At 40.7% G+C, this 13,318-nt stretch overlaps 1 protein-coding gene across 1 annotated transcript; it reads left to right on the top strand.

Annotated features, from left to right (window-relative positions):
• Positions 1-8,228: 8,228 nt before the first annotated feature.
• LOC100645061 (protein odd-skipped) lies at positions 8,229-13,105 on the top strand. The gene is made up of 2 exons (XM_003400309.4): positions 8,229-8,987; positions 9,753-13,105. Exons 1-2 carry the CDS (start codon positions 8,494-8,496, stop codon positions 10,105-10,107), a joined length of 849 nt encoding a protein of 282 aa, XP_003400357.1. The 5' UTR covers positions 8,229-8,493; the 3' UTR covers positions 10,108-13,105.
• The last annotated feature ends 213 nt before the right edge of the window (positions 13,106-13,318 follow it).

Raw genomic sequence — 13,318 nt, 5'->3', positions numbered from 1 at the left:
TACCGATATCGAATATAATGACGAGGAGCCCGAGGAGGGCGTGGTGCCTGAATCGAATAGAGGCTGCCGTTTATAATCGTTTATCGGGAAGAGGAAGAATCGGCACGGAGAAAAGAAAGGAAAAAGAATAAGAAAGATCGGAGGAGTTTGGAGATGCGCGAGAAGAAGCGTTCAGGGTGTAGACGTAATTCTGTGGAAATAAACTTTCGCCGCTCGACACACAAACGACCCGACTCGTCCACAGTGTTGCAGGCGCGCTATTCTTCCCAAGAAAAACAAACTCCCTTAATTAATCTTGGTGCGAAGCGCTCAAGGGGCCTTAATTTATCGTCCGCTCGTGAGTATACATAGACGTCTTCGTAAATGACAGGCGAAAGCTTCAGCTTCGGTTACTTTCGAAAAGGATAAGAAAGGAGGGACGATTCATAGTGAAAATCTCGAAGAATTCCTTAATACCTTAATCCTTTTTTTTTGTTTGCCGCGCTCTGTGACTTTTTTTGCTACGGAGGAAACGAATTACTTTAGTAGCGCTATAGTTTACGTCCGCGATGGCTTTGCGTAGCAATTGATCGATTACGCGGGAGAAAGTAAAATGTAGGTCGTTCAGGCGTCACTTGTAGGTGCCAAGGTCCTAGATGTCTACGTATAGCCGTACGAAGGATCAGAGTTTAGGTCGTATCAAGTATATCATTCTCTTTTACGTCGGTTTGTTCTCTTCTTCGTTACCTAAACGGTAGGCGATTATTACCTTAACAGTAGGATTAGGTTTGGTGGTTGATACAGTGCCGATAAGAATCGCGAGGATCGGTTTTTATCTCGAAATTGCAAATCTTGATAAATAGGGAGAGAGTAGCATGACACAAGGTTTATCTGGAAATAGTAGAGGGCTTCGAAAAATAAAGTTTATATCGGCGACTGTCGTAAAAAAAAGATAAATATTGCAACTCGAGAGAATCGCTTCTAGTTCAAAGGAAATAAGGACGATTTTTTATAAAAGAATAGAAATTTCCACGAAGTATATGTTGCACTAAAGAAACGTTGGCGTTCGATAAGCAACGATTATCTTGTGAAAACACCGATTTTTACGATCTTGTAAAAATTTAGCGAAGGTTGGAAGCACTGTCTTCAACGTTCATAGATATCGTGCGATACTATTTTGATTTCAGGTGCTTCAGCCTACCATGTTACAAATATCTTCCTATAACAAGCTTTCTTTATTTATATATCTAAATATAGATTATCTATTTATTATACCGATAATCCAATTATCGTCCCAGAATTACTACCGAGCAACATGAATCGCATTGTCTGCGATTATTATAATAATAATATTTATTCGTTCTTTATTCATTTGTTTGTTTCTTTTAGTCCCTTTCTTTTTCTTTTCTTCTTTTTTCTTTACTGTTTTCTTTGCTTTATTCCACCAACTATACGGCTTGTCTCGTTACGTTAACGAAAGGGCTTAAAAAATCGCGCACACGATTTCGTTGCCAACACCCCGTATTTTCGATCGCTACAACATCTTAAAATCAACACAAGGGAGATGGGAAAGAAGAAGAAGAAGGACAGATCGTTTCTCTGGCGAACATCGAAGTCTCGTCGAAGGAGAATCCTCGAACACGCAGCCCCACGAAATATAAAAGCCGCCCTCCGAGTAGATACAAAATCTCTCCAGAGCGACACTTGCACGTTGTCACGGTCGTGGCTGTTACATTCGTAACATCCAACGATGTGACCACACAGATATTATCCGAACGAGGCATATCGATATGACACCCTGGCCGAGAAGAGCAGAAGCAGTGGGCGTCTGTTCTGCCATTGAGACTAAGCAGACGATATCGCCAGTAAACGTTTTGAAAGAGAAACGAAGGAGAGAAGGCGCTTGGCGAGAGGAGAATACACTCTGACAGCTTCTTGGGTGTCGTGTGAAATTCCGGAAAAATTATTACCCCGCGTCGTGCGTATCTGCCAACGAGTTCGACGCGTAGCCTCTTTCCGTGTTTGGCATCTTTCGAACAGTGAAGTGGTGGCTTTTGTTGAAACGATCGGCTGCTCGTTGATTTTATTTTAAAAGTAACGATGCGAGCGAAGAATTATATATCTATTGGCGCTTTAACGAATGCCACTTAAATGGTTATTGTTAAATATAAGTGTGAGAAATAACATTTAATTTGTATAATGTTACGCTAATAATACATGATAATGTTAAGCAAATAATATAGGACAATCGTACAGAGAGAGTTAAGCCGTTCTATTCATATTAACTTTATGAATCGATTAAATACCTAAACCGGCTAATACGTTTCCTAATCCCAAGTTTCTCTAATTTCCAAACACGTGTTTGTAAATCCTGGATAAGGAAGAGACATTTACGTCCCTTAAGAATTTGCTGCTTTTCTGTGAAGAGGACAATTGCTTTGTTCCCTTCTTTATCTTCAAATTGCAAAGTCTGGTGGCCAATTAATATGCGTTAATTCAATTTTAACGGCATATAAGGTATATATACGTATGTAGGTATATCGATCAGAATTACGATAATTATTTTTCTAGAAATGTAGCTACAGTAAGTTAACCTCCGATAACATCACGCGGCACAGAAATTGTTGCATGTATTTAAAATTTTATTTCATTCGCTTATCAGCGGTACTTACACTGTTATTGGATTTCAACTTTCGTTTACCAAAATTAAATCGATTATTTAAGGGATACCTTTCAGTTTCTCGATCCATCGATTAAAGAAAGGAGTTCTTCGAACTTCGAAAACAAACCATTTCCAAGGGGAACCATAAATGACTAATACACCAGGAATTGATGGTGGATGAGTTTCGTGAGATGATTTTAAGAGAAAACGGAAAGTAATCCATAATTATTTTTCGTATTATCGTACGGTAATCCATATTATTTTTGTAATATATTATTTTGTGCAAAGTAAAAATGGAAGGCTAAGCGTCTTAATGAAATTACTCGAACGAAAGCAATATACTATTAATTACTTTTACATCCCGTTGCTGACGATTCCTAGCTTACTGTCCAGCGTAATATATCGTGTCATGAATGGATATTTTTAGGTAAATAAAGTGTCTCCAACAAGAATTATGCGCTCTTTAATTATGTTTCCCGTTAAATGCGGATAAAGAGGTTGGCTAAAACCTTCCTGAAGCTACCTGAACAAAGATTTCGACTCGGAAACCCAGAAACTTTGTTTTTTAAAAAGTGACAAAAAAAAAGGGTGTCTCTATACTCAATTTTTCATCTCCGCACCTAGCAATAAGATTATAGTATGTTCGGTGTCCTGATCCGATTGTGTAGTGACGAGTCCTCATCGATTCGTGTTGCGAATTCGGTTGCTGCCGATCACCTCGAAATCAACGGTAAAGTTTAAAGTATCTAAGAATCGCACGAGGCAACATAAAAAAGAAAAAGAAAAAAGATGGAGGGGACAAAGGAGGCTGTGAAAAGGAAGAGAAAAGATACGAAAGATGGCTACGGGGAAGAGAGGAGGAAACGAAGAAGAAAACGTACGACCTGGAAAGAGAAGAGAGGAAAATGACTTGGAAGGATTTCCGGGGCGACCTAGACAAATTTGATTTTGCGTGGCGAGCCACGTTGATTTTCATGGAAACTTTGCTGCTAAAACAATATCCAATATTTTACAGGCAAACGTTTCTTTCGACTATACACGTTGGCAGGAATTCCCCGTTTGTGCGAAACGGTGCCAATCTATTTACAACAAGCATTTACCAGTTCCAACAGGGATTTACCAGAGATGAAACGTGAAGTCAAAAGCTTCCTGAAGGCGATTAAGAGAGTTTAATAAGGGCTTGAGTTTTATCCTGGTGAAGATTTTCGAATGACTTTGAAACACAGCTGGTTCGAAGCTGGAATAATATAGAGATGGGCTGGTGAGAAAGTTTTGGAACGTCAGCCGAGAAAATTCGAAAGGGATTTCGTCAAGGGCTAAGGTCGCGCGAAGTTTGACAGGTCCTTGGCATCGTAAAGCACACGTGTGGTCCAAATAAATTACGAGGCAATCCTCGTTTAATTAGTAAGAACAGAGCAACGATCGTCGCCGGCAGAAAGAAATCTGCGGACGAGCAGACTGCGTTCAAAGAGAACGCACGGGACCCTTTTCTTCGTGTTTCACTCGTAACTTGATTCCTACGGTGGAGGACATCTGTGTTGTTGGAAACTTGAAAAATAAGGAACTCAAAAATGCTCCTTGTTCCTGTTACTCGAGACCACTTGAAACTTTCAGTAGATAAGATACTTTTAATTATTACGCGATCTTATAAATTACTGCACGTAGTGACAGATAGTAATTGTATAAGTATTATTATATAACGTTCGAGATAATCATCAACTACGATTGTTCGAAAGCTTTCCTACAGCTTCGAAGCTCCTTTGGAAATGTCTTTTCTTTTCCTATTGTATCGTTCCTCTTCGCGATTAACCGCAACACCGCATCGATCGGGGGTATAAACGCGATAAATATATCGATATTTCGGTATGCTACAGTTTTGTATGGAAATAACGATCGTTAGATCTTCGTTCGATATCGTGCACTTTTAAAGAATCATTGATCGCATACGAATCAATCGTCGAATATTTTCCAAGCTTTGGTGTACATATCGACGATGATTTTCTATTAGATACGAGCAAAATTACCACGTTCTGTTCGTTGAAAAAATCGTGGCACGACAGAGGACCATCCTGTTGCTTATACGTATCGTTTCCAGATAAACTTTTTCCTCTAGTGGCTGGATGGTGATTAGTTTCGAAAGTTATGTTACAAACAGTCTGTCATCCCTTGGCGTTGATATTGGAGTGGCTCGAGTGTTGTTCAACCTCGAAAGAAGCTGCGAAGAAGAAGCAGATAAAGTAGAAGAGCCGCGTGCCTGTGGAGTCATGCAGTCTGTTCGATTCTGACGAACGTGTGGCTTGATACTCGTTACGTAGTAGAAGAATATAAGCTGACAATTAAGCTTATTTGATCTTCTTATGCATCGTACTATAAATAAAAATTTGCAACATCGCGTGTCTACCTCCGATTATACGAGCAAACATTGCGATTGCTCGGAACTGTTTATCACTATCGGAACCATTGCTTAACGTTATCTTCCTTCTGAAGAAGGCAGAGGCAGGAATAAAGACTGCGCTCGACCGAGATGGAAAACGAAAGTTTCGATATAATAAAACTAACTTTTAAAATCTGAAGGCAACGACAAGGAGAGAGCGTGAATCGATTTAACAGAGATTATTTAACGATAGGATAGATACAAACATTCGCAACCACGTTAGAGCGAAATTTGTAACAGTATTCGAGATTATCGTACGACTACGATTTAAATTTTATCACAGCCGTAACGTAATAGCGTGCGTCTGTCGTAATTATTAAACAAACGCGAGTGAAACGTCAAATGAAGAGGTTTATATTTACATATCAGTAGACTTAACAACGAGGAACGAGAAGGCGCGTGGTAGAAGAGAGAAAGAGTAACGACGGCGACGTACAAAGACGTTCAGGGGATGACGAGAGGTCGGCAACGGGGATGCAGAGGCAGGGAGTGGGATGTGTCTGGCTGATGGAGCTTGAAACTGAATTAACCATCCCCGCCTGAGGCCCGTGATCTCGTCGCAACCTCATCTCGGGGACCATTATATTTGTCTTTGTATGCTAAACATTTTGCGGAATTATACGAGAGGTAAGTTTCGAAGTGTTCTTTGTCCACCTTTTCCCCTCGCCCTGCCCTCTTCACCGCTGTTCCCTTTGAGCGATGCACCGCCTAGATTCTAGATCTTGCGTCCTGCATCCGTGGAAAAACGTTTTGTACGCCAGGCTGCAGGTGGTTGCTTCGCGATACGTGCAGCCTTTTCCAGCCAAGTCGAGGGGTTGAAACGTTAAACGAGGTATCCAAGTGGCAGAGAAATAAAGAAAGACTGAAATTGCAATCTAATTACAAAAAAAAAAAAAAGTAAAGACAAAGAAACGTGAAGTTTTATGTTACAGAAGTTACTTACGTACGGATCGAAACGCGTAAAACATTTCGTCGATAAGATCGACAGAGTCACGATTCGTAGAACGAATGACGAGCTTTCTCCTTCGAGTTAAATAAAAAATTAACTTTGACCGATAAGGACAACTGGATTACGAGAAATTCGCTAACTTTTGAGTCATATCGACGATTCTGTCGAACGATCGCGTTGGTAGGTACAAAGGGGATGGATCTGAAAGGATTGGTAGATGCGCGAGCACCGTGGATGAGTGTCGAGAGATTCGTTCTAATCCCGTGAATACATCGTCAACGTATTTGTACGTCGGTGTCATGCTGTCTGTACCGTCATAAATCGATAAGCCCGATTTACCACGTATTCTTATCGATAATAGCGTACCGCCTACGAGAACTTCAGGCGGTGCTGAATATCGACTTTCGTTTCTTCTTCGGCCAATATTATATTGGCAAATTTGCAAAGATATTTAGGATTTCGCGACGACGATCGTGCGAACACGCGGTTCAAAATAATTCGGAAAAGTAACGTATGCAAAGCGATATAATTCGGAAAGCTAATATACAAAAGTATTATCGGCATTAATTACATATGTAAATTTCTCCGAGGAATTGGTTGTAGACACTGATGAATAATAGAGGAAGAAAGAAAAGGAAAGGAAGAGACTGTGCATTTGCAAAGGATCGTTCACGTTGCATATATACGTTGCAGAATTATTCTCTTGGTAAAAAAAAAAAATTGCCTCTTTTAATTTTGTACGAAATATATTCCATTTTTATAAAGGTATTATCGTAGATCTGCGATCTTGTTTCGGGAATTTTAGGATAAATCGGTTAAAAAAAATATGCAAAACTAAAGGGAGGGTGTAAACCGTAAAACAAGTAGCTGCATACGAATACATGGAAAATTACAAATGCTTGACAATGGGATTTCGTTTTCAATCACGTGCACAGATTTTTTCGTCGCAAAGCGCATCTCTCGTACGAGTTTTCGCAGAATTTTGACTCTGCGCGTTGTATTCTGTTGCGATGAATTGTTGTAACGAATGAACTGCACGTTAACGCTCGCAAAATATTGACCAACGCGTTAAAAAATTGTTAACGGTATTTGGACACATATTGAAACGTGATTTTCTGTAAAATAAATATCCAGTTAGATGTTTTTGAACCGTAAATATATTAGCGACTAAAATGAAATTTAAAACACGCCAGGCGTGTTTATTTTTAGGATTGTCTATTTAAATTTATAGCGAAATCGGTAATCACCTTCTTCTTATCTTAGCTCTTTTACGGCCGATATTATCCAGATGTCACAACTACACGTGACACATTCCTCCGTTAATCCAACCAGAATTTGTCGAATATTCTCGAACGAATCAAAGATCCTTGTTTGTTATTGTTTGAAACTCTTGAACGTGTGAGAAATTTTATCGATTGTCGACAGTTGGCAGAAATACTTACTCTTTTCTAACATTGATTTACAAAATATCTAGAATTAATGACCCAATAGCGAACGAAAGACCGATATTGCCAAGAATCGCAAGAGATCGAAGAATGGCACGAGTGTGGTCGAAAGAGGAATAAACGACACAAGCGACGATTAACAGTTAAGATTTCAAAACGCGGCTTGCAGGTTTTCGATTATCTTATTTCGATTATCGAGAAAAGGACGGCAAGAGTGCGAGAAATGCGTGATGATATATTTCAAACAGATTGGCCGAAGAATTCTTAGCGAACCGACCACGCTACTTGAATAGCCATTTTGCGAATGTTTCATTCAAACGAAATAACCATAGCGATCGGTCATCCACGAGGGACAAAAGCGTAAAAAGAACGATCTCTACGGGTATATCTGCGTTAGTTCCGTAGGTTTAACCACGTTAACGATCAATTAAAGTCGCTGTGATTATCGCGGGTGCCGCGGGTGCGCGCATCCCCCTACGGGGAGTGTAAAAGCGGCAGCGCGAACCGGACGCCCGGTGGCGGCGTGATGCCGTGTAGTTGTCTTCGGTGTGTGAGTGACGCGGGACGTTAGGAGTACGACTGGACTGGCGTCGCGACGCCCGGAGGGGTCACCCTGACCCGGAAGCTCCGCCCCTGTGGAAGTCGAGCCACCAACCGGCGTATCCAACGTTCAGAGTACGGTAGGAGGAGCCACCGTGTCTCCTTGACGCCAGGTAACTGCCGATCCTGAACTGGAACCTCGACGACTGTCTGTCGGTATTTAGTATCGTGTCGACTCTCGAGTCAACGTAGTCTTCCTTTTTTCGTAGCGAAGTAATAGTACAGAAGATCGCGAAGAAACACACACCGTAGGTCGAACGCTCGTTGGATATGTTACACAGGAACTTTCGAGTATCGAAATCGATGTAAAAGACATCGATATCGTACGGAGTAACTAGAGTGATCGACGTTTAACAGACAGTTCGAGGGGAAGGATTGTTGTTTTCTGTGTGTGACGGATTGTTTTTGTGAGTTTCGTTGAACGATGGAGACCAAAATGGAACCGTTGACACCGCCGCATACACCGCCCACGTTGGACAGATCGATGCACCAGCAGCAACAGTTGCAAATCACATCGCCCAGGTGGATCAGGTCTCAGCAACTGAGCGCACGATTCGGACAACAACATTCGACGGGACAGAGCTACCAGGCAGCGTTTCTCGATAATTGGCTGAGAGGTGCCGCGCTACTGGCTGTCAGGGGTTGTTGCCCGCAGACTCCGTCTCCTCATTCTTATCATCAACAAGGTCATCAGGGCGTACATCCAGCGCTTCCGGTACCGCCTCCCGCTTCGTTCCTTGCGAGAAGGTTGCCCGGTCAAAGACCGAAGAAGCAGTTTATTTGCAAATTCTGCAACAGACAGTTCACCAAGAGCTACAATCTGCTGATTCACGAGAGAACTCACACGGACGAGAGACCGTACTCTTGTGACATCTGTGGGAAAGCCTTTCGCAGGCAGGATCATCTGAGAGATCATCGGTGAGTTTGCCGCAAACGCATTTTTCCACAAGTATTAAGAATAAGTTATTGAGTAAATCTAAGAATAATAATTTGGTATCGTGGTGTTTGTTGCCAGCGAATCTTTTGTCCCGTTGAGTTTGAAAATACGAGGTGGATTTTGAGTGTACGAATTGGATATACAATGAGATTTGTTACATAAGATTGTACGAAGTACGAAATACATGTATATTTTCAATCAAATTTAGTTGTCGTTGTGTAATTAATACCTCGTACAAATTTTTATTCCTAGCTACGTATAGTAGCGTTTCGTTACCACGCTTCGGCAAATTCGTTTCTGGATCGATGCGTATAGCGATGTTAGCGCGGCATCTTGCAATACGATAGAAACATCTACAAATACCGACGACGGTATTTTTCTAGATCACGAACAATTAGCTTCTGTCAAGCGTTCTTCGTTCCTCATCTTTTCACGTTGATTCTCCAATCGGAATAGCCCAAACTTTAAGTGTCGTTTTTTTACGGACCTTGACGTAAGAACATCTGCCAAGTATAGCTGTATCACTTATCAGTTCCCGACAAGCTTATCTCGAAGCGGAACGCTTCAAACGAACTCGATCGTAATCGATCGGCGAATCTCAATAACAATCGTAATTAGGATTTGGTCACAGCGATATTTGACTAAGACTCGACCCTGTCGATAGCCGCGTCGTTTTTCCGTAGGAGAGAAAGAAAATGGGAGAAAGCGACGGGATAATAGAAAAAAAGAGTTGTTTTCTTTTTCAGATATATCCATAGCAAGGAGAAACCCTTCAAGTGCAGCGAATGCGGAAAAGGATTTTGTCAGAGTAGAACTCTGGCTGTTCACAAGATTCTGCACATGGAGGAATCGCCACACAAATGTCCAGTTTGCGCGAGAAGCTTCAACCAAAGAAGCAACCTGAAAACGCATCTTCTCACGCACACGGACGTGCCGCAAGATTTGAGAGTCGAAACTCCGGTCGCATCGGAATCGAAGATCGACTCTTCCGCGAGCGTTAGACAAATGGCGGAAAGGGTGACCAACCTGATCCCGATTCAAAGGACCAGCACCACCGCTCCTAAATTAGGTTTTAGTATAGAAGATATTATGAGGCGTTAAATTGTCTGCTCTTTCGATTCCTTTTATGTTTTTTTTTTTAATCGCCGATCTTATTTTTTCGCGAAATGTACAACGTGTTTCGTTCGGACTTCGGTATAAAATTTCCTATTATTACTGAAATGTAGTTTCAGTTATCACAAGTATCGTGACATCGAATATAATTAATCGCAAGAAGGCTAAATTATATATTTTCGCCATGATCGATCACGATTCCCGGTCGAAACACGTTCGTTACAAGTGTATTTGTACGTCGCGTTGTAAATATAGTTTCTGCGCTTAAGTTATTTAATTAGATTTCGTATGTGTTGCGAAGGGGAAAGAACGGCCGAAGCTTATCCTTCTTTCTCCAGTTACCTGTAAATAAGGGTGTACCTATATTTAACTGTAAAATAGTAGCTAATTGCTCGAAGGCATATGTATCGCGATTAGACATATTATCCACTACTAATTATAGTTTATACCTTTACTTATTTATTATTTGCGATGACGAGTATTTGGAAAACATGTAACAGTTCAACTGTAACATTTCCTTTGTAACTTTAACCGCATGTAATTACGTTGCGAATAGTATACCTGGTAGATTCTATCTTTGTTTCTACCTTTCAGGATTATACAAACTTTACGCTTAACCAAAGATCGATCGAACACTCGACGAATAAATGCACGTTTCTATACGTTTTCATACCGAGTGTGTCTAATGTTACTCGAAACGGGATTTTAAAAACGGGATTGAAAAAATTAATCACACGCGATAAGATAGCTCGGAGAAATGGAAATCCTAACCGTTAGAACGGCCAGTGAAACGTACGTATGTTTTCAGGTCGTGAATAAGGAGGCGTCGGTGGTATATCTCTGGAGGCGTCAAAGTAATTGGTTACTGCAAGGGCAGACAAGAATCTGTCCCAGGAAGCCGCAAGGTGTTCTTCCTCTATCCAGACGTAAATCGAGTTTCCTGACCTGTGTGTATACCCTTCGTGCCACTGCCCCTATTTTCCTCTCCTAAAATTAGGAATTCTCGATCAGATAAACCGAAAGGGACACATCCCGGTAGTTGCCTGCGCACCACCTTTCTTCTCACCATTGCCCTGTAAATAGTCCCAAAGATCGCTGCCCCCTCTTCACCTCTGTGTCTGCTTCTTCGCCGTTCTCTCGTTTAATCTAGGAAAGAAAAAGACGCCCGTCCCGCTTCTCGCCCTCTGGACCACCCACGTCTTCTACATACTCGTATAGTTTATATACCTGACACGATCGCGACACGGTTGTCGCGATACATATTCCTTCGGGCCTCTTACCTAATGGCTGCGAAGCTCCCTCGCCGGTGATTCCAACGCGTTACCATTAATTTAACACCGTTGTAAATAAACTCGAGCAAGGGTTGCGTCAGAAATTTTTGGTTTTTCAAATCTGCCCACGAATTTGTACGGTGCGAGCGAACGAGTTACAAGTTACGAGTTAGTTGATCCAAGACATACCAGACATTTTCGTAGGTGTCCAAGATTTTAGAGAAATTGCGAGAGTAGCGGAAGTGTTTAATGGACGTTGAAGTACTCTTTTAATTAACGATTTGCGATAAAGTACAAGATCGTATCTGTGAATGACGGTACTTGAAGTAACTCCAACGCGAAACGGTGTAGAGAGAGTGAATCGATTATTATTCTCGTTGAAATTACTTTCGTAGTTGTAATTTTGCCTATTATTATTATTTTCTTTTTTTTTTTATATATATCTTCCCTTCTCCTCAATGCGTAACGATACTGTCGGTGTTCCGATTTCGGTAATCGAAACGTTCGGATATTGCGAGTGGATGAGTGTGCTAGCGCGTAGTTATACCAAAAAATAAATAGAAGGATACTGTCGCCCTAGTCTATTCTAATGTATATTTAAATATTATTGTTATCGATTGAAAATAGAGATCAATTGAAACAAAATGGCAATCTGATATTTTAATTACTCGTTATTCCGTTGCGTCCTATTTTTTCTTTTTACATATTTTATATACTACGATATATTTAATGAGTTTAATTTGTACAAAAGTCATTAATACGTTCCTTTGATCCAGCGTTATCGATACAAAACGTTAATTCGCTAAAGTTGTGTGTGCCTCGCACCAGCGAAGCATGTAATAGCGTATTTATATATAAAGAACGAATCGTATCACTTTATCATTTTCTCAAGTACACGTTCTACAAAATACTATTTTATTCGGAACCCGTACATTATCGATACCGAGCAATTTCTGCAAAAAAATTTCATTGTACCGCGTATACTTGAAAAATAATTGCAAGTAATAAAGTTAAGCCACTATATGCTATATACTATGCCAGAATATAGATGTAGATATAGAATATTACTCTGTCACAAAGAATAAGATAACTCGTTTATCTTCGTATAATTTACATTGACAGATTAACGTAACGATTTTTCGAAAACGTCAACGTTTTCAAATTTTTTCCATAGTTATAATAAAATGGCAATCGCGCGTGTGCCACCATACGCTTTTTCAATTTTCTGGCCGAGAATTTAGCAAAAGAAGGAGGAACGGCACATCCTCTGTCCACTCACTGTGTACATTGTCGACCTTCTCACATTCTCCACTTGTCGAAATATCACGTTTTCCCAACAACTGTCGGCAGTTAACCTGCTTGCTTGGCAGTTAGTCTTGTTTAACTTTAATTAATTCTCGCACCCCTCCGGGACAGTAAAGTATACCTAATGAAAAATCGAGTAAACAGTCCCAACTGACCTACATACATGTTTCTCGATCATCGCGATAACTTTGAGTCATTGTGTGCGATCGGTCTTCTCTTTTTCGACCGGATTAATTAATATTTTCGGTGTCAATTTCCTTCTTCTAGGGACATATAATAGATACAATCGGGAGGGCGCATTTACGGCTTATATAAATCGAGGGACCGCGTTGTTGGGGAATAAAGGTAAAGATAGAAAGAAAATATGCTTGTGTTATAAGAAACTTGATCTCGGTTTTCTCCTTCTCAAGGTAGAGATCTTACGAAAACTGCACCGCCTTCGACAAATATCGTTGCTTTTTCCCCGCAATTTCGCAATCATAACGATTTATCTATCCATGATCATCAAGCAGAGTGTGAAGGATAATTGCAACCTTGTCGAAATCCTCGATAAGGTTCGAATGAAAGAAAGGATACAAAAGAGATACATCAGGATGCAGGTAGCCGAAGCGAAGAGAGAAGAG

This window comes from Bombus terrestris, chromosome 13 (genome assembly GCF_910591885.1).
Source record: "Bombus terrestris chromosome 13, iyBomTerr1.2, whole genome shotgun sequence".
Lineage (NCBI taxonomy): Eukaryota > Metazoa > Arthropoda > Insecta > Hymenoptera > Apidae > Bombus > Bombus terrestris.
The sequence above is the reverse complement of the archived record's forward strand: the minus strand, read 5'-3'. Positions and strand labels throughout refer to the sequence as shown.